This window comes from Notamacropus eugenii, chromosome 3, assembly GCF_028372415.1.
Source record: "Notamacropus eugenii isolate mMacEug1 chromosome 3, mMacEug1.pri_v2, whole genome shotgun sequence".
Classification (NCBI taxonomy): Eukaryota; Metazoa; Chordata; class Mammalia; order Diprotodontia; family Macropodidae; genus Notamacropus; species Notamacropus eugenii.
The window spans coordinates 466,748,005-466,773,935 of NC_092874.1; the positions used below are offsets into that span (position 1 = coordinate 466,748,005).

Genomic DNA, 25,931 nt, shown 5'->3' on the forward strand with positions numbered 1-25,931 from the left:
GGCAGTTTTTCCAGGTGCAGAGGCCTACTGACCCACTTCTCCCAACATCCCACAGGAAAGGGGAACAACACAGGGTGCAGAGACTCTGACACTGGGGTACAGGGACCCCCAAAGAAAACCAGGTGCAGAGGCCCACCTACTCACCTCCCCCAACGTGCCATGGGGGAGGGGAAGGAATAATACAGGGTAAACCAAGGTACAGGGGGAACAACGGTATAAAAAGTCCCCTCAAGCAGAGCAAAGTACCTTTTCTTTAAGTTTTGGAGACCAAACTTCTTATTAAGCTTGTTTTGTTTAGAAACCCCTATCACAAATTACTTTTCTAGAGTACACTGAGGCCAGGCTGTGTTGAAATGGAACACTAGATGCTTTTCTTAAATTCTCCTCCCCGAATTTCCTCCCCATAATCTTCAAGCAGCCTCTCATCACTTTTCCCAGCATCCTGGGAAGAGGAGAGAAAAAAATGTGACCAACCCAGAAGAGCATCCTCTTATAGAAGGGTCCATAGTCCAACTGACCACCCAGAAATCAGAGGAGCTTCAGATGCCGATGACAGTGTCTAGGCACTCCAGGGGTCTCACTGCTAGGGAGACAGTGGGAGCAAAAAGAAAGGTCTGGGGAAGAGGATGAAGAAAAGGGAGCTTACCTCTTATCCCAGTGGCTAGAAGATTATCGGAGTCCAATTATGTGGACTCTTGAGTTTTGGCACCATTATGCTGAAGAGAGAGAGATGGGAGAGCTGGTTCCAATTTGAAAGAGTTCACTTAGACCTTTGTAGCCAAAGGGAGCTTTATTGTCACAAAAGCAATGGGCCTGAGATTTAGCAAGGAACTAAACAAAGAAAAGGACCAGACTTATATACACTGCCTGTAGGATGATGATGTAATTTTAGGGTTTCTAATGGGAGTTGGAGATTTAGTGACAGGATGTGGAAGATGGATGACACAAGATAAGGGAGACAGGGGAAACTTTATGACCCAGGATGGGGGAGACAAGGAATTTTATGATCTAGGATAAGGGGGGAATAGACTTTAGGGTGCCATGAGGTTAGAAAATAAACCAGGGGCTTTACAAAGTCAATCCTTAATATAATTTTTAAGTCTTAGGGCACTGTATCCACATACAACCTATTCATCTCTCCTCCAGGGGCCGATTTAATCATCTGTAAAATGAAGATGTTGAACTATTGTGGCTCAGATCCCACCTCTGATACTTTGGTACCACGGTCAAGGCTTGTAACCCTTTTTAATAAAATGCTGGGGTTGGGCTGGCCGTGGTCCCTTCTGGGTCCAAATCTGTAATTCTGTGATCATGACAGTCCAGGTGAGGGCTCTTGTCTGCGGCCACTGCATCAAGCAAAGGGATTCGGCTCCCTGGGAATTAGGACTAAAGTGCTGAACTATCTGAAGATTAGGACTTGGACCCAGAATCTACCTCATTCTGATACGCAGAGCTCTTTAACCCAGAAAGCCAAGAGTTACTTTTCTTGGTGGGTTCTGTCCAGTTCAAGAAACATTTCTTAAGCACCAGGCCCAGAAAAAAATGAAACAGTCCCTGTTCCCAAGGAGTTGCCATGGTCCTGGGGGGAGGGGAAACCCCCTGTTGGGAAGGGAAGGCACTAACAGTGGAGGACAATCAGGAAAGGCGTCCTATAGGAGGGGACACCTAATCAAGTTACTAGGGAGGGAGGAGTGCCAAGAGGTGGACCTGGTATGCCAGGCTCAGCAAAGGCATAGGATCTGGAGATAGAGTGTTGTGCACAGCAAACAGCCAATAGGCCAGTAGGACTGGCACACAGAAAGTAGGAAGGGGAGGGATAGAGCAACCTGCCAAAATAGGCTGGACTCAGACTCTGGTGAAGGACTGCAACGGCTCCCCCCCCAGAGGAGCGTTCTATTCGGGAGGCAATCGGAACCGTGGTGCAGGACGTTGTCAAAGGGAGAGCCTGGAACTAGGAGGTGTTCGCTTGAGTTCTGCCTCTTCAAAGTTACTGATGACACCCCTTCCATCATATTTATTTATATTATAATATTATTTTATGTATTTAGATAATAAGTGAAAAAGTCTTAGTATTAGTACAAAAAATAGTTGTTGTTTTTTTAATGTCCCAGATCCCCTGAAGGATCACAATTGAGAACCAAGGGTCCGATCAGTCTGGCCTTATGCTTCCTGATGTACATCAGCTCCATTTCCCTTCTCCAGGCCTTTGTACAGATCATCTCTCATGCCCGAAACTTACTCCCACCTTGCCTCTGAGACCCTTTAGAATTCCTATTACAACCAGCTTCTAATATGACTCATTTCACCTTTCATGTATTTTGTTGTTTGGTCATTTCCGTTGTGTCTGATTCTTTGAGACTCCGTTGGGGGTTTTCTTGGCAAAAATACTGGAGTGGTTCATCATTTCCTTTTGCAGCTTATTTTAGCGATTATGAGCCAAACAGTGACTTGCCCAGAGTCACACGGCTAGTGTTTGAAGTCAGGAAGATGAGTCTTCCCAACTCCAGGCCCAGCACTCTGTCCACTGCACCGTCTAGCTCACCTTTTTGTGTATATCTACATAGGTGCATGTTGTGTTCCCTGATAAAAAGTATTAAAAAAAAAAAAGTTGTGGAAACTCCCTCCCCCAATCCATGTTGGCCTCTTGTCTATAACTCAAAATCTCAGTTGCCTAAAGCCCCAAGGGAGTGACCTGCCTAAACCAAAGTTACACGGTCAGTCTGTGCTAGAGATGTCCAGTCTACTCAGCATGACTTTCTGCTTCTCTTGAAGCAATATTAGCAATTTTCTTTTGAGAGGACTTTGCTTATAAAAGGTAATTAGTAAAATATCCATTGAAATGAGTTTATTAATTTTATTAAAACCTGGAAGTTTAATTTCTAGGTGAGCCTATTTTGAGACTCTTGATCCAAAGCTGAAATATACCTATGGGTGTCATCCAGCCATGGTGCCAAGGCTTCACACACTCCCAGAGAGAAAAATAGATTGGGAAAAGTAGACAAGTAAGCCTTGGGTAGTGCGCTGGCAGGAGAGGTGTTCAGACAGGAAGGGGGGTGAGGTGGAGACAGGGAAGGAGAGACTTAGAGAGAGAGATATACAGACAGACGGAGGAAAGGAGAGATGGAGACCCAGAGAAAGAGATGCAGAGAGAGAGGGGGAGGGAGGGAGAAACAGACAGACAGGGAGGAAGGGAGGGACAAAGAGAAAGAACAAAAAAGAGAAAAAAGGAGGAGGAAAGAGAGGGAGGGAGAGAGAGTTCAAGAAAAAAAAGCAGAGGGAGAGAGATCAAGACACAGATGGGGAGGAGAGAGGAGAAGAGACATCTGAACTCTCATCACTTTGGTGGCTCCCTCTAAGGTGGTGGCCACCCATCCATGCTTATTCATTCTATGGAATGTTTGTCCATGTCCTTCCAACAAATTTACCTCAAGGGGTCCTCTCAATGTGCTGGAAGCCTTCTTTACTTTCTCCTGACATCACAAGAGTCCCAGTGGAGTACAGTTATCCCTTCCACATCATGACTTTCCCCATCGTGGTTTCTATATATTGCAGGTCAGCATAAGAATTTAAGTGGGAATTTGGGGGAGTTTTGCAGAAGCGGCAGAAGACACACAAAGGCCAGAAGATCACATAGAAAAAGTTTAGAAACTCAGAAATGCAAAATAAAAATGTGTATATTATTGTATAATATCAACATATTTTATCTTTTAATACCATGATAATTCAGACTATTCTGGCATGAAGGGAGAACCAAAAAATTATGTGTGTACTTTCTAGATTGCCAGGGGATCAAACCCCTGACCCCTGAGATGTGAAAGGGATAACTGCATTCTGTCCATTCATCTGCCACCTCCATCCTTATCACATAATTAACCTGTCTTTTCTTCCTATCATACAATTCCTTGTTGATATCTCTTACTCCTGTCCTTACGTATTCCTCACTGGTTACATCTAACAGCTTAGTCATACCTACTCTGCACCTCTCCTTTGCTGTCTGAGAGATATTCATTCCCAGTTTTTTAAAGACCGATTTTCCACTTCTCACTGCCATAAAACAGCACCAACAGGATGTTAGTATTCTTTTTAAAAATGGGTCTTTGTTTTGTTAACAAGCCCCCAACAATGAGAAACATGCTCACCTTAAATAAAAAACGATACCTGTTGTGAAATCAGGAAAGCTTTTATTAATCTTTACATCCATTCCCCCTGAATGGCCAGGTAGCCTCCCCAGTAAGATTACAGGACGACTACAACACGTTCTGAAAGATGGGGTTTCTTATACTATTTTCTGAACTTTGGATCACCTGCAATACTGTCCCCTGGCCATGTGACTCCATGTTCTCCTGTCTGATGGGCTCCTTGGGTCTGGGCATGCGAGGTTACAAGCCTTATCACTTAGGAATGTGGAAAACAGAACTTTCTTGACTCCCACAGTGGTTGTTGGAAGCTTGGAATCACAGACATTTCTTCATCCACCAGTGTTTTCTGTGTGGATGGTTAGGCTAGATGCCTTTGAGCAATTGCAGCTCTGTTCCGGGAGGCTCTGAGATGTTCTAGAGCTTTATGCAATCAAGACAATGCCACATAAAATTGAAAATTGATTTTAATTCTATTTTTAAGACATAGTTGAGCTGGTGCAGATGTCATACTCTCCCACACCCTGTGAGTCTGAGCTCCTTACCCTTGTAACTTTGTAGGAGAAACTTACCAAGCTTTTGTCTTGTAATTACTTCCACTCAGAACACAATTCAATGGTGAACTGAATCTCTAACTTGTATTGTCTACCTTTGTAACCTTGTAACCCACTACCCACTTAATTTAAATTCAAGCTGATTCAAACACTCATGTCTGCCTGTCACCTGAGGATTATTCCCAAGTCCCAAAGAGAAAGTAACAGGAAGGAGTTGAGGTGCCTCCTTACCCACCTCCTCCTTACATTTTCTACCAATCAGGAGTATCTTACCTTTGCCAGGGGAAATATAAATGATGTGCTGTCAGGTCAATTAGAAGCTAGGTTTAAAAGACCCTGTCTATCCTCACTCAGGGTCTTTGGTTATTGAGAGAGGCCACGGACCCAATTTGCTGGTTACTGCCAGCCTAACTAATAAACTGATCATGCTCAGAAACTTGTCTCTCAATTTACCTTAATTTTCAAATGTAAGAACCATCTATAAATAAATAGGAGCTTCTTCAGGACTTCACCTTCCCTCTTCAGCTTGGATTCAGTGCTAGATCTCCTCTGTCACAGGGAATATCTTTGTCAAGCATATCCTTCCCTGTTCTGTACCGCACTTGATGTTTCTTGTCAGAGGGTGGTTGAAAGGATCTGCTTCTGTTGCTCTGTTTTCCAAGGAATCATGAACAATTTCAATGTATGGGCAGGAGATACCTTTTTGTAAATAAGTCTCTCAGACTGTTTTTTTCTAATTTTTAAAATAATTAGCATTTGCTAATAAGCAAAGGGGATCTTAAACCCTCTATATCTTTCAATTAATCCAAAACAACATATCATTTGTAAAAGACTGTTAGTTCCTTACTAATACCCTCATCAAGAGTTCTTGATTCATATGTAGATGACTCTTAAAAGATTGTGTGTAGATGGCAGCATAGCCATAGAGCTTCATTGTTATCGATGTTCTCTAGGTCACCTTTTTTCAGTATTAATAAGATCCAAGATTTTTTCCATGCCTTTGGCATCTTTCCCTCCTTTGTGTATCTTGTATATGGCATGTTTGAGGCAGACTAGCACCTCTGGTATAAGAGCCGCTGAGCCCTTTTCAGGGCTGCTTATCCACCTTCGGTGTCCACCTTTACCCATCTCTCACCTGTGGCTCCAAGATACTGGAGCATGCACAGTGTCCACACCCTGGCAAACTGTCTTGGCAGAAGGGCTAAATTAGGTTGAGGGTAGCCAACAGGTGGTGAATTAGGGGGATGTCTATCCCAAGCATGTGAAGACTTCCCCCAGCAGAATGGGCAGAATGGCCATGAAGGTGGCTGAAATAGGTGCTACAGAGCACTGAAGGGTTAGTCAGGCATCAAAGACAACACAAACATGGCCATTCTCTGCATCTCAGCCCTTTGCCAGTTGTCCTGAATTGCCACTGGACTTCGATGACTCTAGAAGAGAGAGTGAGGCTGATGACTTTGGGCAGCTCTGCCTCACTGAAATCCAGTTTGGGCACAAGTCAAGACATCAACCTATGACATCTATCGTTGCTCCTCTTGGGAATCAAAGGATGAACTATAAACTCCTTGAGGGCAAGGATTGTCTTTTGCCTCTTTCTGTATCTCCAGTACTTAGCACAGTGTCTGACACATAGTAGGTGCTTAATAAATGCCTGGTGACTTGACTAACATTCCCATTTCATAGATGAGGAAACTGAACCTCAGGCTGAGATGTCCATAGTCAGCAGCCAGTATCAGAAGCCAGATCTTGACTCCAAGTCCAGCATACTGGTGTCTACACCATGCTGCCTCTTTCATCTCATTGTGGTATCATGAATAGAGCACTGGACTTAGAATCAGGAGGGCCTGGGCTCAAATCTTGACTCAGCAACTCACCAATCCCATGATTCTGGACAAATAATCGAGCCTCTTTGTGCCCCAGGTTCCTCATCTATAAGGTCTACAAGGCCTTCTCCAGCTCTATAATGATCCTATGATGAGATCATATATCTTAGCACAGTCCCCTCTTTTATCCCTGCCATGTTTAGCACCATTTTCTTTGTCTTCCTTTGTGGTTGACCTGACTTGGAAGTCAAATATAAATCACATACCAGCTGTAGAAATTGAATGTGTGTACATTTGAAAATAATGATTGGACAGAGGCTGGGAGGAGCTTTGGCCCCAGGCAATGACTTTTCCCCAGGTTTAATCAATGACCAGGAGTTGGCTCAGTCCTGCTCTGATACTGCTTGCCCAGATATCAAAGGGCACCAGTTACTCTTTGCCATCCCCTTTTACCTCCTCACCAGGTTATTTCTTCACTACAGAGGTAGATTAGACATAGAAGGGAAGCTTAGGGCAGGACGACAAGCCAGAGCTGACTAAGTACATTGGGGCCTTTCTTTTGCAGAAGGCTGGGACTCAGAACCTCTCAAAATGACCAACCAGAACTACAGCACAACTCCCAGGAGTACCTGGAACAAAGGGGTGAACCCAGACCTGGACATTGAGAGGCAGAACAAGTCATTCGATGTCGAGAGACTTACAAACATCCTAGATGGCGGTGCAGAATTTACCCAGAAACGGAGACAAATTGGTGAGACAACCCTCTGAACTTCTCCCTTCCCTTCTCCCTTTTTTACCCACAAAAAAAAAAATCTTCCCCAAATTTCCCCACTGAAGATTAATGCTATCTATGCAGCCCATGATTCAAAAAAACCTCGATGCAAATACAAATAATTCTGAGTGAGATGTAATAAAAGTCAATGTGATGTGATGACAGTAATAGTAATAATTCATAAATGGTGCTTTAAGGCTTGTAAAGCACTTTTACATACCTTATCTCATTTGATTCTCATGATAACCCTGTAATTCTCACAATTTCCATTTTACATATGAGGAAACTAAAGCTTAAGAAAAGTGAAGCATTTTGCCAATAATCACACAGATAGCAAGTGGCAGTCAAGATTCAAACTCAAGACCTCTGACTGCAAATCCAGTCTTCTTTCCCATAGGCATACACAGAGTGTATGTTTAAGAGAAAAGGCCACATCTATTTACTTTCCACTCTGCTATGTAAATACTACTTCCTAGAAGACAGCAGAGAGATCATAAGAGAGCCTAGCTCCTCTCAAGTACACCAAGTAGAGACACCAAAAAATTTTTTTATTATATTTCAGCTGAATCTCCAGTCCTTCCTCAAGAAAAGGAAGTTTAATTATGGTTTTGGATAAGGCTTAAAAAAGAAAAAAGATACTGTCAAGTGAGACAATCCAGAAAACTATGGTATAAAGGTAGCATAGATAATAAAACAATATATGCTAACATATATACATACATACATACATACATACATACATACATATTTATACATATACCAAGTAGCATAATATTCAGATAATTACAGAAAAAACAAAATGAAATGCAAAAGATTTACATAGTAAGATAATAATTATGGGTGATTTGAGCCTAACCTTTTTAGACCTTGACAAATCCAACATTAAGATACCCAAGAAGATTATGGAAGCAAATGTTGCAAATTAATTTGATAGATTGGTGGTGATTACTGAAAAGCAATTTTAAAGAATGGACTTCCCCTTTTACTGCATTGCTTGGTACCTTTATGAAAACTAATCATGTGATGTGCTGGGGCATAAATAATTCATAAATAAAAGCAGAAAGGCAGGAACACTACATACCTTTTACAGAACATAATGTGATAAAAATTGTGATCAATGAGGGAAACAAACAAAAGATGCATATCTAAATAAAGGCTATACTGCAGAGTGAGTGGTTCAAGGAAAAATAATAAAAATGATATATAACTAAAGTAAAGAGAATCACAATGGTAAAATGATACCCCAAAATATGTGGGATACAACTGAGCATGGAAGGAAGCAGAAAGTAGAAAGGTCATAAGGATTCGTAAGGACCATGCAGGGTGCCTTCCCCACACACCCCCATTCTAATACCCTGTTTTTGCCATCAAGATTTAAAGCTTTATGGTGAAATAATTTTAACCCTTTTATATCTGAACAATACAGCATCTCAAACCTACTTTTGACTTAATTTATTCATTTTTCTTTTTTTTCCAACAAAACAAACACTTCCCAACAAACAACCAAATAAACCCCACTCCAAAGTACATTCCCTGAAAATGTAAGCAAAGCTACCTATTAGCATGATTGTGACTGAAATTTTGTACTGCTTTCTACTCCTCTTGTTTACCAATTTTTAGCAGAAAAGATGGGTGCTTTCACTTTGATAGTATGGTACCAACATTGTTATATTTCGGTTTCTTTTCTCCCAGCGTTGACTTTATTTAAATTGATGCACTCATTGTGTATATTGTTCTTTTGATTCTGCTTTCTTCACTCTGCAACACTTCATGGGGGCCGTCTCCAGTCGTCCTGCTCTGTATCTGGCCACTGCACCCAGATGACTCCGGAGGAGACAGTGAGGTTGGCGACTTTGCATGGCCCTGCCTCACTTCAATCCAATTCCCTTTCAGCTCCTGGCGTCACCTCCCTGATGTCAGGATCCAAACAACAACAATAGTTTCACACAATTTTTCCCATGTTTCTCTGAATTCTTCCTCATTCCTTACAGAACAGTAATATTCCATGGCATTAATACTAGAAACCTATAGCTCTAATTATTGCAAGAGTGTAATAAAATAACAGCAGTACTGCCATAATTAAGAACTGAATGCCCTGGGTGGGGGATGAAGGAGGGAAGGAACAAATCAATTATGAAAGTTACAGATAAAGAATGAAAGGGAAAAAAGGACAAAGGGCAAAGAGGATCAAGTGAAAAGGAGGGAGGCTCCCAGATTCATTTCTCAAGTGGTCAGAAGGATGGGGAAGTTCAGTTTTTACAAGGCTTAGAGGGTTAACAGCATGAAATCTAGAAACTATGCTGAGTGTGATGTGTGGATGTGGGAGTGTTACAGTTATGACAAGATGGGGGTAGTAGTAGTCAAATAAAGATAACTGCACTCCTTTCTGAGAAAATGAATAATTTAACAAATTATCGTAGGGGTTAGGCAAAAAAAAAAATCTTTGCTATAACCATCTCTATGACATCTGATATTGAGGCAGAATTGATACAAGTTTATGAGAATAAGATTCATTTCCCCAAGGGATAAGTGGTCAAAGGACATACAAGCAGACCACTTTCCAAAGGAGAAACACAGATTTTCTTTAACCATCAAAAAAAATTCTTTAATAGTCAGAAAAATGCTAATTAAAAGAACTCTAGATTCTCCCTTACCTCCGTTAAATTGACAGATAATTTAAGTATTGTAAAATTGAAGGCTGATAAGGATAAGGAAAAATAGGCACATTGTGACACTCCTAGTGGGCTGTGGATGGATGCAATCTTTTCAGAAAGCAGCATAGCATGTGATAAAGGTTACAAAATTGTCTAGGCCCTTTGATCTCATGAGGCCTATGACTAGAACAGTTCCCTAAACATATTATTGGTAAGATTATTATACAAAGATAGTAATAAAATAAGTATACAGAAATGTTTATAACAATAATGCTTCTAACAGAGGAAGGAAGGAAGGAAGGAAGGAAGGAAGGAAGGAAGGAAGGAAGAAAGGAAAGAAAGGTCCAAATGTCCAGCGATTGATTACAGATGACAGGATCCTAAGTCTTGTCATTTAGTCCACCCCTCCTCATTTTAGAGATGAGAAAGGAGAGAGGCTTTAGTCACACAAGGGGGCAGTGGCAGAGTGGGGATCTGACCCCAGGTCCCCTGACTCCTAATCCAACTTTCTGTGTAGTTCACCACATGCCTGGAAAATGACTGAACAAACTGCACCATGTGAATTTAACAGGGTTATTTCTCTTTTAGGACTTAAGTTTGAAGTATACAAAGAAATATGAAAAAATTACTACTAAGTGACATCTGATGAGGAAACTAGAAGCAGAACAAGAGCTGTGCACAAATGAAACTCTATAAACCACAACAATAAAAAACCACAAGGGGCTGCTAGGTGGCGCCATAGTGCAGAGAGCACTAAGCCTGGAGTTAGGAAGACTCATCTTCCCTAGTTCAAATCTGGCCCCAGACACTTACTAACTATGTGACCTTGGGCAAGTCACTTCGCCGTTTGCCTTGGTTTTTCCATCTCTTAAATGATTTGGAAAAGGAAATGGCAAACCACTCCAGTATCCTTGCCAAGAAAACCCCAAATGAGGTCGCTGAGAGTTGAACGCTATGGAAATGACTGAACAACCACAAACCACAAGAATAGCCACACAGTGTGGGAAAATGCACAGACTAAAAAGTGTCAGAAGGGATCACAGAAGCCAAGAGGATTATTTGGTTACTGACTTGACTAAGCTAATATGCACCTTTTAAAGCTACAAATAAGGAACATTTCTGGTTTCCAGTGAGTGACAATGTGGTGCAGCCACTGGAGGACCAGCCTTGGCATCAGGAACCTGGACTCAAGGACTGCCAGGGTTTCATTACCATCTTTAAAAAAATTATATCTACCTTAAAACATGTATGTTATTAGTTATATTAGTTATTTTATAAGCAATAAAATGCTTTCAATTAATAAATAACTATTTAGGATACACAGATATCGTGGAGAGCACCGTGAATTGTAAGTCCACTTCATCAGTCCACAGTTATTTATGAAGCACCTGCTTGGTGCTGGGGACATAAACTGAAAAAAAGAAAAGAATATGTATGTGAGGAACAGGATAAAAGGCCAGGCTGGCTGGATGGTAGAGGGTGGGAAAGGCTGTAAAGTATCACAGAACTGGAAAGAAGGAAAGGTTTTTAATGCAATTGAGAGCCACTTGAATCAGTCCATTGATAAACATTTATTAAGCCCCTACTGTGCGCCAGACACGGTGCTAAGCATAAAGCAGGGGTGAGGAACCTGTGGTCTAGAGGCCCCATAGAGTCACAAGACCTCAGGCTCCCAACCCCTGCACTAGTGTTTGTTGTATAGCAGAGTGCCTAGGCACACCTGTGCAAGATGGATTAGAGCAAGGAGAAAACCTGGGTGTGAATCCCAAGGTTGCTCTTGGCCTTGGGATATGTGACTGCCTTTGGAAGCTTTGATCTCCTTACTTTAAAATGGGGAGTTCAAATGTCTACCCTTGTGCCTCCTTTCCCAGGGACATGATGAGGATACAATGAGATAAGTGCATCCTTTTGGAATAAGTGAACCAGGGAAATGGGGGAGAAATCACTGCTGGGTTTGGAGGAGCCATTTGCTGACCTCTTGTCTCTGTCTGGCAGAGAGCATCATCTCCAGCGACCCTGTGTTCAGCCTAAAGAATAATTATTTCATGAGCCAGAACCAGCGGTATGAAGCCGCCATTCAGAAGAGTATTCATTACAAGAAGCTGATGAAGCAGAGAGGCTGGAAGGAGGATAGTATTGAACTAAAGTATATCCACAGGTGATCATCATGGGGTGGCCATTGCTAGGGGAGCCTCTGAAACTGGCTGGGGGCAAAGCCATCACAAAAGCCCCAACTCACCAGCCCACAGCTGACCTTTTGGCAATGGCATCAGTGGAGTCCAATGACATGGGTTCATATTTGTGAAAGCTCAGCACCTGGCACATAGAAGGGCTTAAATACTTGTTCCCTTGATTCTAAGACAGTAAGTGCCGGCTGCCTCCAAGCCCATCTGGGCCCCAGTTTCACATACCCCACCCCCAACCTGACACGCATGTTTGTGTCTTACAGGGCCCTCGCAGGAGACACAGCCTTCAACATACACACAGTCTTCCAGAGAGCCCTCAAGAGCTTAGGTTCAGAGGAGCAAATCAAGAAGTGGGGCCCCCTGACAGACAATTTCCAGATCATTGGGACCTATGCTCAGACAGAAATGGGGCATGGTAAGACTGAGAAGATGGCGGGCTGTGTACTTGGGAGGACACAAACCATGGCCTTGGTCCAAAGGCATAGCCAGGCACCAACTTTTGGGGGTCCTGAGAAGCAACCTAGAAGTCAGAGAAATGGGGCTGTCTCACTTTCAAGGTTGCCTGGTCCAAACAGGGCTATTTATAGACCACTGACAAACACAGCTGAGGAACCATAATGATTATATTCATGTTGACTATCCCCTTCCATTAAACTCATTCACCAAGGATCAAGAAAGAGTCCATTCTCCTTGGACTCTGCATGGTGACAAATGGGAAAGGCAACAGAGCACATTTGTCTGAGCAGGGACTACAACCATGGCAGCAAGGGGAAGGCAGAGCTGAGTTGCAGGGAAGCCTGGAGATCACGTAACAAAGAATGAGGGAGACGCTTGATTAAGCCCTTTCTCTTTGAGTTCCCACTCCTGGAGAGGTGGGGACAGGTTCTGAAATAGAAGCAGGCAGGTCAACTGGGGCTTTCATTGCAAGGTCAGGGATGGGGAGTCAGAACCTGTGGGGGAGCCCTGCTGGAGGGCAATCTCCCAATATCCCAGGAGGTCACCAGTCTTGTCCAGTCTGCCTGGTGACAAATCAGAAGGGCAAAGGAGAGAAAACTCCGTCCCTGTCTGGGAATCAGAGGAGCAGCAGATTTGACCAACAGTAGCCCTTCTAAGACAACTAGAGAAACTCTACTCATTGATGGCTTGGTTTCCTTGGCTCCAAGGGACATACCTTCAAGGTCTTGAGACGACAGCCACCTATGATGCTGCCACCCAAGAGTTTGTGTTGAACACACCAACATTATCTGCAACCAAGTGGTGGCCTGGAGATTGTGAGTATCCAGCCCCACCCTGGCCCACATGCCCCAGAGATCCCTCTTTCTGAACCAGGTACCCATCCCCATAGGTAGGCTGAGTCAAGGTAAGAAGGTGAAGTTTGTCATTAGGCTCCAAGACCTGAGTTCAAATTCGGCCTTTGACAGTTACAGGGTAACCATGGGCTTCTCCTCTCTGGGACTTACCTTTCTCATCTCCAAAATGCACTAAATGGCTCTAAGGTCCCTTCCAGTTTTATGTCTATGATCCTGTGCCCAATGTCATACAGTGTTAGCTTCTAAGCTGGCTCCAGAACCCAGGTGCCCTGATTCCTAACCCTCGGCAATCCCGATTAGATCATGCTGCCTCAATACCTTAAGCAATTTTTTTTTTACATTTTTGTCACAAGCCAAATTATACCTTCTGTTCTATTACAGTAAAGGTAAATATCATGTCCCACAAGAGACAAGATCTTAGACCTTGGAGGACCCTCAGGGAGTCAGAAGTAGGAGTGAGCTTGTTTCCCACCCTGTAGAGAATATAAGTAGGCCCTAGGGGTGTAGAAGGGAAGAAGATGGAGTCTCCTAGCTAGATCTGAGGGCACAGGCTCTATCCTTAAGAAAAGGGCCTTGGAGTGTTGCCAACTTAATTTATTCCAAACATTTAATCAGTCAGCAATTTAAGTGTCTACTATGTGCCAAGCATTGTGCTAAGGCCTGGGAACATAGACCCAAAAAGACCTTTCACTCTATCAGGGACATATAGAAGTGCCATATCTTGCACATGGATGTCACTGAGGGCTGCTGTTGACCAGGAATCCCTACTATCCCCTTCTTTCTGTCCTCTTTCCCTTTGGATATTTAATCAGCCACACCCTATATTACAATCAGCTCCCCACCCCTCTGGCCTTTTTCTTTTAAGCCCAGGAGTGAAATAATGTCTCCTCAGGTTTCCTTTGCTGTTGCTTTTTAGAGTTTATATTAAGCAAAAGGTTAGGAGAACAATTAAAATATTGATTCCTCAGGAAAATTTCTAATTTTTAGGCAGGAATTTGGCTCTCTGACAATTCAAATTCATGTTTATTTCCAGCTATCCTCTGGCCTTTTTATGATTGAAAAAAAATTCAAGTTACTGAAAATTTTTGAGAAAAACAGAAAGCGGAGTATATATTTTAAAAGAGAATTTGGGAGGAGACTCTCAGGAAAGCCAGCCTTTTCTTGGAGCTGTCCTCGGTCCTCAGAGAGGTTGGTGCAATTGGAGCCTTCGGTTCTAGGTGCCGGTAGGGTCAGTGGACCTCAGTCTTTCCTTTTCTACCACAGCTCAGACTGAATTTTCTTTCTGTTCCTTCTATTTCTGTCTGCTGCCTCTGGGCCTCTGATTCTTTACAATTCAACACTAAGGGTCATTCCTCTCTACTGACAGATCCCCAATATCCCCATTCCAAACTAGCTTGTGTTTTGGGTTTTATGGTACAGGCATCATATTGTGACCATGTCTCCTCTACTAATCTGAACATGCTTCTGTGGTTCACATCCAGTGGCCTTCACTCCTTATGAATTGATCCAGGATTTTCCATATTTTGTCTACAGTCTCTGTTTCCTGATTGATTCCAGAGGTATTTAGGCCTTATTCACACTGAGCTCACAGCTCTGAAGGACTCAGTTGAGAAGTCTGATCTCTCTGTCATTGTCAAGGCCAGGGTATAGAACACTGCCTCCCCTACCTTATATACTATCACTTAGGAAAGGAAGGCATTCCTAGATGGGGGATTAGGAAAAGCCTCCTGTAGAAGGTGACACTTTAACTGATCTTTGAAAGAAACCAGGGATTCTAGGAGACAGGTAATGAGTGAGAGCATCCCAGGCAGGGGAGCCATCTGGTTAAAGGCATGAGGACCAAGATGTGTGAGGCATCAAAGTAGCCCAGTTTGACAGTATGACAGAGGACTGGATGGGGAATGAGCCTAGAAAGATCCAACTGAACAAACATTCCTTAGGAATCTACTGTGTGTCAGGCACTGGGCTAGGTACTTGGGACTGGAAAAACAAAACAACACAGTAATCTCTGCCCCTCCAGGAGCGGAACATTCCATTAAAGGGAAACAACCTTTACTCTAAGAAGTAAATCCGGAGGAGTGCTGCAGATGAGAACACTACTCTTAACTGCACTCTTCCTCTCTCCCTTCCCTCATTTCCTAAAGGGGAAAAAAAGTCTGATTGTTTATTATTCCAAACAGTCCATCAACAATCCATAGGAATGCTACCAAGGCAGCCAGGAAGTCCACCTGTGGACACTAGGTGGCAGTCTTCCCCACACTTTCCAAGAAAGCCAGAAGTTGGCCAAGGTTAAGGGTCTTAAGGATAGTATTTAACGCCCCCTTTTTTTGAGGCAGTCACTTGCCCAGGCCTGAGGCCAGATTTGAACTCAGGTCTTTCCAACTCCAGGGCCAGTGCTCTTCCACCGTAGTCCCGTCAACATAGGGACTTTCCTGTCCCTGCCATCTTGCCCAAGTCTGCCCCTCCCACAGATTTCCCATGGTAGATATCCTCACTTCCTCAAGGCAGTTTGTATTTGATGCACCATCTGTCCTTTCCAGTTATCATGCCTTGGTCAGATCACAGAAGGGAATGCCCCCACCCACCCTTTCTTAACTTCCTTGCTTGAGTGGACGGCACCACCATCCCTCCAATGACCCAGGTTCCCAGCCCCACATACCCAAATCTTAACACATTTGCAGAGCACTGCACCAGTATCTCAGTTAGCCCTCACAATCCTCCCCTGTATGACAGAGACTATTATTAGTCTCTAGTTGAGAGGCTATGACTTGCGGAGGATCACCCAATTAAGGAATGCCTGAGGCAGGATTCAAACGCAGGCCTGGATCCAAGTCCAGGATGGATGTTTCCTCTTGATCCCAACATCTTCTCTCTCCACTCACAAGACCACCACCCTGTTTTGGGCCTTTCTCATCTCTTACCTGCACCATTTCAACAACCTGCTCAGTGGGGCCCTGTATCCAGCCTCTCCACTCTCAGAACCGCCCTTCATATGGCTGCCAGAGGAGTCTGGCCTCCTTGCTCTCTGCCTCTGGGGTAAAATACAAACTCTTCTGTTTGGTTTTCAAAGCTGCTCCTCCTAAAGTCTGACTCCAGTCTGCCGCTCCAGGCTTATTGCCCTGCACTAGGGCACTACCGAACTGCCCACCTGGAATGCCCCAGCTCCACTTCAGAGAAAGCCAGGCTTCTGCCAAAGATCCACTCATGCGGCAGGGCTTCCCACAGAAAACCTCTCTAAATCTCCTCTGCTCTTAGTGCTAAAACCTTTTCCCCAGAAATTACTTTAGAGTTAACTTGTTAATTTCCTGCATCCTTAAGGTTTACCTCCCATAGAAGGTAAGCTCCTTGAGGGCAGGGTCCAATGTGTTTTTCTTCAGATTCCTGGCTCTTCCACAGTGCAAACCCTCTCATTTTACAAATGAGGAAACTGAGGCCAAAAAAGTCAGTTAATAAGTGTTTATTAAACACGTAGTATGTGCCAAGGACTGTGCAACACACTGGGGTTACAAAAAGAGGCAAAAGATAGTCTCTGTCTTCAAAGAGCTTACAATCTAGTGAGGGAGATAAGTTGATAAATATAGACACACAAACTATACACAGAACAAAGAGGACATATGAAGAGGACAGCACTGCAATGAACAGCGACTGGGAAAGGCTTCTGTAGAAGGTGGAATCTTAGTTGGGCCTGAAAGCCAGAGTGGTCAGCAGTCAGAGCAGAGGAGGGAGAGCATTCCAGGCATGGGGGACGTTCAGAGAAAATACCTGGAATCAGGAGATGGAGAATCTTGTTTGGGGAACAGACAGAAGGCTGGTGTCACTGATCTTACAGTACCTTTTGGGGAGGAAGGTGTAGGAAGACTGGAAAAGTAGGAGGGGGCTAGGTTAGAAAAGATTTTGAATGAAAACCAGAGGATTTTGTATTTGATCCTAGAGGCGACAGGAAGCCACTAGAGTTACTGGATAGGAGGGGAGTGTAGTCAGAACCATAGTCAGTGCTCTGGGAGTGGAGCTGAGTGGAGGATGGACAGCGTGACTGGAAGCACGCAAAGTCACCAGAGGTCACTGCCACCATTCAGCGTCAGGTGATGAGGGCCTGCGCTAGAGTGGGGGTGGAAGGTCAGAGGACAGAAGGGGGCATTTTCAAGAGATGTTGCAAAGGTAAAATCAGCAGGCCTTGGCACCAGATTAGATATGGGGGGAGGAGGAATGACACCTCAATTGTTGGCCCAAGGAGGATGATGATGTCCTCAATGGTAACAGGAAAGATAAGAGGTGAGGAGCGTTTGGGGGAAAGATGAGCTCAGGTTTAGATATAATGAATGTAACCTCTTTACTGAACATCCAGTTCAAGATGTCTGAAAGGCAACTGGAGACAGCAGAGAAGTTAAGGGGAATCATCAGCCTAAAGATGGTAATTCAATCCAGAAGAGCTGATGAGGTCAAGTAGTACAGAGGGCAAAGAGGAGAAGGCGCAGGACAGAGTCCCACAGTTAGTGGGCAGGAGCTGGAGGAGGATCCAACAAAGGACACTGAGAAGGGGCTGTCAGAGAGGGAGGAGGAGAATCAGGAAAGAGAGAGAGGGAGAGAGAGAGAGAGAGAGAAGAAGAGAGAGAGAGGAGGAAGAAGTATCTCAAGGAGGAGTGAGTGATCAACTGCGGCAAAGGCCACAGAGAAGTAAAGGAGAATGAGGACTGAGAAAAGTCCAATTAAAAGCTGGTTTCTGAAGAGAGCAGTTCCAGAGGGATTTTGAGATCAGAAACCAGATTCTAGGGGGTCAAGAAGAGAGAGACAGTGGTGGCACCTATTGTAGGCAGGCTTTTCAAAGAGCTTGACCACAAAAGGCAGAAGAGATATGGGATGCTAACAGGGATGGAAGGATTGAGTGAAGGGGGATGCTTTTTGAAGACGGGGGAGATGTGGTTGTGTTTGTAGGCAGTAGGGAAGGAACCAGTAGACAGGGAGAGAGTGGGAATGATCAAGGGGGCAATCTCATGTTGTAGGCAGAGATGGAATGGGATCCCTTGTGCAGGTAGAAGCAAAGAAATTTTGTAAGATCACCCAGGCAAAACAGCGCTGGGATTCAAACTCAAGTCACCTGATTCCAAAGCCAACATTTTTTCCACAGCACCATGCTCTTAGTGTTCCTAAGCTAATGGAGCTAAATGCTCCAAGGGGCACATGTTTGTGAGAAAACTAGACAAATGCATGGCAGTGGGAAATCAAAACCCAAGTGTGGGCTACAAACTTTGTGAGTAGAGTACATGAAAGGAAGTAATATGAAATGTCTGGAAGAAAAATCATACAAAGGCAAATTAGGAAGAACTTTAAAAGCCAAGCTTCAAGTTTGTATTTTATCCTCCCGGCAGTAAGAGGGAGCCACTGAAGATTCTTGAGTAGGGGAGTGGCATGTTCTGCCTTGTGCCTTAAGAAAATCATTTTGGCAGCTATGCAGAGGATGGTTTGGAGAAGGAAGAGACAATCTGAACTCGGGGCCAATGACAGATCTTCCCCCTCAGGGAACCCAGCTCCAATGCATATTCTCAGTGTGTATTATCACCCTTCTTAAAAGCCTTCAGCCATTCCCCATTGTAGTTTGGATTAATGGATACCAATTTACCCCTGCAGATTTTGCTAGAAGAAGATGTTAAATCTGAGTTTTAAATATGGCAGCATTCACACAATAGGTTTAGAGCTGGTGCAGGCATATCTTTCTTCATTTTCTTCACTCTTTAGCAGTCTGACTTCTGACATTATTCAACTGAAACCCTTCTTTCCAAAATTCCTGAGGATCTCTGTGTTTACAGTCGATCGGCTTTTCTCAGTCCTTGACCCAGCTGATCACTGGCTTCTCTCAATACTCTCCTTTTTCTAGGTCTTCATTTCTCCTGGTTTCCTTCCTAGTCATGTGACCAGGCCTCAGTTCCTTTGCTGGATCTTCACTGATGTCTCTCCTGTGAAGGCTCTGACCTGGGCCCTCTTCTCTCTGTATACAGTTTCCCTTGGTGATCTCATCAGCTCCCATGCTTGGATTGTCCTCTCTCTGAAGATAACTCTCAGATCTACCTGGCCCTCTCTAAACTCTCTCCCAGTCTCCAGCCTTGTCTTCTTGGGTGTCTATTAGACATCTTGAACTAGATGTCCTATAGATAGCTAAAATGTGACATATCCAAAACAGAACTCATTATTTTTTTTTTTTGCAAAAACAAATTAAAACAAAAAACCCTCCCGTCCTCTTAACTTCCCTTTTGCTGTTGAAGGCAACATCACTCTCCATCCTCCATGTTGGCTCCCAACCTAGGAGTTGTCTCCTTACTATCTCTAAGCAGCTCCCACCCCCCATTTTCAAGCTGTTGGCAAGGCCTGTCAATTCCATCTTCACATCTCTCAAATATGCCCCCTTCTCTCCTTTGACATGGCCCAACCTTGGTGTAGGCCCCCACCACCTCAGGCCTGGACCATGGCAATAGCTGTTTGGAGTGGGGAGGGGTTTTCCTGCCTCAAGTCTCTCCCCACTCCAGTCCTTCCTCCTCTCAGTCATCCAATGAATCTTCCTAAAGTTCAGGAATGACTACAACATCTCCCAGTTCACATTCTAGTGGTTCTCTGTTACCTCCAGATCCAAATATAAACTCCTTCACCGGGCACTGAAAGACCTTCAGATCCATTCTTTCTTACCTTCCCTGTCTTCTGACACTTGACTCCCTCCAGTAGCATTGGCCTCCCAGCTGCTCTTTTCTGGTTCCAGACCCAATCCAGACTGTTTGTTCCTCATGCTTTCCTTCAGGGTCCCCTGTAGCCAAGAGGCCCTCCCTCACCGTTGTGTTAGACGCCACCTCCCCACCCCCACCAGTTCTCTCAGCTTCCTATTGGCAGGTCATTGTTTGCATGTTGTCTCCCCATGAGACCATGAGCTCTGTCTTTGGCTTTTCTTGGTATCCCGAAAGCTTAACGCAATGCCTGGTACATCGTAGGCTATATAGTTGTAACTAGTAGTTGACTAAGTGAGCTCCAATCCCATCTGGTTCAACCTCCTCATTTTACAGATGAGGAAACTGAGGCCCAGAGAGGTGGAGTCACTTGAATGAAGCAGCATGATACAGTGAACAGAATGTTAAACCAAAAAGTCATTAAAATCTGACTGCATATCTCACCTCAGAGACTTACTAGTTGTGTGGCCCTGGGCAAATCATTTAATTTTCTTCCTTCACAGAGAAGCCAGAGAGCTAAAGCATATCATGGTTTTTACAAATGTCAAGTGCTGCTGTTGTCCTTGCCTAAGGTCACATCCACATTAAGTCACAGAGCCCAAATTTGAACCCAGGTCCTTGACCAGCTCCATCAATGCTTGATCACTCTATCTGACTGAGTTCCATTCACCTGAGTCTCTTCCTAGCTCCTGGACAAATTTCCCTTCCCCTGACCCACACAGCCTTTTCACTCAGCCCCTCACCCAGGACACTAACTATCCCAGGTCCAAAATGGGATGGTGGGGACTCATTTTTTCTCCATTCTACAGTGGGCAAAACGGCAACCCACGCTCTGATCCTGGCACAGCTGTACTGCTCAGGCAGGTGCCACGGTATGCATGGCTTCTTAGTGCCCATCCGGAGCCTTCACAACCACTCCCCTCTGCCAGGTAACGTTTGGTGGTCTGAGATACTGACCCATCCATTTCTGGGGTTGTCTGGGCCATGGTAGCCAGCTCACTGCTTCTAGAGGAAACAACATTGGCCAGTCACCCAATGACAAGGTTCCCCCATGTCCCCTTCCTGTCTTCAGGTGGGAGACAGCAGGGGGAGGGACGTGGGTAGAAACCCTCTATTGTCTCTTACTCTTTTTCAGGAATAATTGTAGGGGATATCGGGCCCAAAATGAGCTTTGAGCAAACAGACAATGGCTTCCTCCAGTTAGATCACGTGAGGATTCCCAGGGAAAACATGCTGAACCGTTTCTCCCAGGTAAAAAATTGTGAGGCCAGAAGGCCAGGGTGCCTCTGATCTTCAACTTTCAACGCTGTTTTTGAGCAGAGATCATCAGCATCAGGAGGAGAGAGTTTTGAATCTGAGGCTTGAAGAACACTCATTCATTTGACCAGCAGTTATTAGGCCCCTACTGTATTCTGGGCACTGGCCTAGGTGCTGGGGATACAAAGTATGAAATGAAAAGAGCTTGTACCCTATTAGAAATGAGGTGTCCCACGGAATAGCTTTAGGAGCATCAAACCTCCATCCTTTTTATGGCTGTTTCCAAAAATCAGGTCACCCTTCTGAGGGAGCAGGAGCTCCACATAGTAGGTACTTAATAAGTACCTCCTGACTTGGTTTTGTTTTTGTATTTCTAGCATCTAGCACCAGGTCAGGTACACAGTAGGCCTCTTATAAATGCTTGCTGAATTTCTTTTTTTTTTTATTGTGTTGAGATTTCTTAAAAAAAAATTTTATCATGAATTTAATCCCCAACAACACAAACATTTTAGTGTACAAAAAAGAACACAAAAGAAGACTGTATAAGAAACTTGAATTTTTAATAGTTTCTTTTTTTAAGTATATATATATATATATATATATACACATATATATATATAACAGAGAGACGTGTATTTACACATGTACATACATCTATATGTAAATATATACATGTGTGTATACATGTATATACATGCACATACATATATCCATAGATTAACAATTAGTGATACAATTGTTCTGTTTGTATGCTTTTCTCCTCACATTCTTCCAGATCTGCAGGTTCCTGGGTTTTCCTCCATCCATTCTCCAAGTAAAGGTGATCTTTTCCAACTTATCCACACTGAGCCTGTCTCTGTGGGAACTTAGTGCTCTCTCATCAATTCCTTTTTCCAAGGAGATGTAGCAGCAAGGCCCCTGATACATCCACGATGGCCTGCTAGTGCAGACTCTTTGATCTGCTTCTCAGATCTGGGTTTTCAAAGCTGGGGGAGGGTGCTCCTTAACAGCTACCCAAAGTGCCATCTGGCACACATACCTTCTTCCAAAGAGGAAGCCCCACTGTGTTGGGATTTATAATAGTTTGGCCACTGAGTCTGGGCAGGTTTCAATCTGGTCAGACTATTGTCAGCACACAATGCTCTTCATATCTTGCCCTAAGCAAAACATATCCCTCAAAAATTGGCAATGCTCTAATCTGACCCGCTTTACCCCAAATCTGTTGGAGCCCAATATTCTTGTGTCTAATCTAGTCTAATGATATATTTGGAAACTGAGTCTCACAAAATAAAGATGTGATTCTGAATGGATGAATGATAATTAAGTAGAGGTTACAAGTAATTGATCAGAGAATCTAAATTTCTTGCACTCAGCACCTTGAGATTGAGTCTAAGTAGGGCGGTCTGAATGCATATTGACAGAATGAGTACATGAACCAAAGAGTGAGAGGGAGGAAAGTTGAGTACTATGTATTGGAAAGAATGCTAGTTTTGTGGTTCAGAGGATCTGGATTCAAATTCAGCTTTGTTCTTATTAGCTTAGACATGGGTGATAAGGCCCCACCCTGTGATTTCCTTGGTAGAGGGAAGGCTCAGAGGAGAAAACTCATTCTACTAATTCAAGTTAGCACTTTACAATTTAGAGTTTTAAAGATTTGCCTAGAGCACTGACTGGTTAAAGGACTCACCCAGAGTCATATACAATTAGGTGTAAGAGTTGGGATTATTTTCTTAGCTTTGAAGCCAGTTCTCTCTATCTCATATGCCACACTGCCTCTTGCTTAGCATTTCTGATGACGTTCTTTTTTTTTAATCTGTAAAATAAAAAAAAATTAGGTGATCTTCAAAATTTCTTCCACCTGGGTTCAGATATTATAAAAAGCAGAGAGATTAGAAAGCAAGATTTTTCAAAAGAGGATGATGTATCTATATAATGAAAAATCAACTGAAAATGTAAAAATTGATACACAGACATGTAATGATTTAATAATTTGATGAAACATTAGATTGGACAATGGTAATCATCAAGATATTAGAGAAAACTACAAATGAATGGCCAAATGGTGAACATGTGTGTGGGGCAGTCTATGATCTATGCTGAACTGAGAACTTTGCTCATCCTCCACTGCCTCTGAATTTTGCCATCTTTCCCACTGACTTTCTTTAAGAGCCTAGTAGAAGTTTTAAACATGGTTTGAGTAATGGTCACATTAGCAGGTTTCTCTAGGAATGAAGGACAGCAATCATTTGAATGCATAAATGGGATGGATTTGCTTGTTTAAAAAAATTAGCTTACTGCTTCTTTGTCATGTCTCTGCTTTATCTGCCCAGAAGAATATAAACTCCCTGAGGGCAGGGAGTACAGGCATTCAAATTCTGGCTCCACACAGTACTGCCTTAGTGACTTTTGGGCCAGTCGCTCGACATCCTTCGGCCTCAGTTTCCCCACCCATAAAATGATGACACTAGACTGGTTGTTCTCTCAAGTCCTTTCCAGTTCTAAAGCTGGCAGGAACAAGAGGCAGAGGGGGATGGTATGCTGTTGGCTTCCCATTTGTAAGAGCAGCAGCCTAACCTCAAGTCCTTCACAGCCCTGACACCTGCAGATTCTATGGGGAGCAACAAGGAGACAGACCTTCCACATGCTTCCTCTCTCACCCCTAAGCCCTCGATGCCCAGGGTCACTTGTTCTCTGCATCTCATCCCCAGGTGTTACCAGACGGTACCTACGTGAAGCAGGGCACCCCCCAAAGCAATTACCTCGCCATGACTGTGATTCGGGTCCAGCTTCTGGGAGGCGAATTCCTCCCTATCCTGATGAAGGCGTGCGTCATTGCCACCCGCTACTCAGTTGTCCGGCGCCAATCCAAGATCAAGCCCAGGTATGGGTGGTATTCCTACCTGTCCCCTCTCCAGCCCCCGTTTCACATCTTCAATTTCCCTGCCTCCAATTGCTGGCTGTAAACAGAAGGGTCATAAAATCATATGTCTCCACTGGTCCATTTTACAATCAAAGAGACTGAAGAAGCCAAGAGAGGATAAGCGACTTGCTCAATTCACACAGGGCATGAAAAGCCAGGGCAGAATTTGAACTCAGGACCTCTGACTCCAAAAAAGTGTTATTTATTTCCATTGTTACACAATGCCTCCCTTATCAGAATCTAGCTAAACTGGGCCATTTTGTGAATTACTGGAGGTAGTCTAGACCTCCCCTCACCCTTCCACATGGATCCTGTTGGTAGAATTGAGTTCTTCTAGGGTGGGGCTAGGAAGGTGTGTCTAGCTATGTCAGACTTCCAAACAGATCGTCATTCTTTATTTCCATTAGAGGTGGCCCCCCACATCCTCTCACTTTCTCTTGGAGCATGTGGCCCATCATGCAATGAGCAAGCATTTGTTAGGTGCATGCAAGAATTAAGCAGGTTTCTGAGCCAGCTGGAGTAGAGCTGTGCTCCCTTATCCTAAAGCGATGAATTTAGGGGGATGGAGGGGAAGAGGACAAACAATGGTCTAGCTGCAGCTTCCCATCCCACCTCCTAAGCAAAGAGGATCCATCCTTCCCAGCTTCCTTCTTCCTCTGACCTTGACATTTGGACCAAAACATGGGAGCAGAAGAAGAGAAAGGAAAAACCTTTCTTGCCCAAAGCTGAAGGACAGAAGACAGGATATTGATGATAATGTCCTGAGGTTCAATGGAAACTTTCCACATTCCAGCCCCCTGTGGACAACTATGTGGTCAGTCCTATCTTCCAAAAGAGCATTCTCCCACTATTAATAGAGGGGATAAGCTGTTCTGTGGTGAGATAGCTACCCTACCAACTGCTAAATTCGGTATAAGGGCGTAAGCATCCCTAGAATGGGATGCATTAAGAACATGCTCCAGAATGGGAGGGGAGGGAAGGAAAACAGGGATGCCTTTAGGATTTAAATGCCCATTTCTCCACATGATTGATCTGAATCCTAATGCCATGTTCCTCCTGCTACACTAACTGGCAGGAAGAGGGAAACACACCATCTACATCTGGGTTTAACAAATGGTTCCCCAGGCACTAATGGGCCCACCATTTCTGCCAGGCAGCCCAGATGCTTCTTCCTCGTACTCTGTGTCTTCCTCTGAACATTTCTGCTGAGTTCAGCAGTTTTTAGGTATGGGGAGGAGGCTGAGAAAGGCTAGGAGAAGCAGTCGCTCCCTGGAAGCCCTGGCTGATGAAGGGGAGACAGGGCAGAGGCAGAGTGTCACATATTAAAGAAACGCATTGGTATCAGCTTGGGACGGCAGGCAGACAGAGGGTCATGAGCCACGTAGACCAACAGGAAGCAGGTGACTGGAAGAATGGGTGCACTGCAAAGCTTCAGTCAATGGGGATCTACAGGAAGGAGCTCCTTCAATCAAGAGACATTTATTATTTGTGGATAATAATGTGCTTCCTTCGGGAAGTAAGGAACTGATTGTCAGCTACCAGAGGACAAGGACAGTTTCATTCCCAGAGCCTGGCAAAGTGCTTGACAGTCACTCAATAAATGCTTGTTGAT

The 25,931-nt window shown here is 43.9% G+C and overlaps 1 protein-coding gene across 3 annotated transcripts in view; it reads left to right on the plus strand.

Moving 5' to 3' along the window:
- ACOX2 (acyl-CoA oxidase 2) overlaps nt 1–25,931 on the plus strand; it is a 53,994-nt gene that overhangs the window by 1,522 nt on the left and 26,541 nt on the right. For 2 of the 3 annotated variants that reach the window (XM_072598813.1, XM_072598814.1), the window contains exons 1-8: nt 6,802–6,997; nt 7,079–7,264; nt 11,935–12,097; nt 12,389–12,540; nt 13,289–13,396; nt 20,952–21,071; nt 21,278–21,393; nt 24,108–24,280. In XM_072598813.1, coding sequence (XP_072454914.1) covers nt 6,817–6,997; nt 7,079–7,264; nt 11,935–12,097; nt 12,389–12,540; nt 13,289–13,396; nt 20,952–21,071; nt 21,278–21,393; nt 24,108–24,280 — 1,199 coding nt within the window. In that variant the 5' untranslated portion in view covers nt 6,802–6,816. Of the gene's footprint in view, nt 1–6,801; nt 6,998–7,078; nt 7,265–11,934; nt 12,098–12,388; nt 12,541–13,288; nt 13,397–20,951; nt 21,072–21,277; nt 21,394–24,107; nt 24,281–25,931 lie in introns of those variants that run through there. The other variant, XM_072598815.1, reaches the window with a different exon arrangement.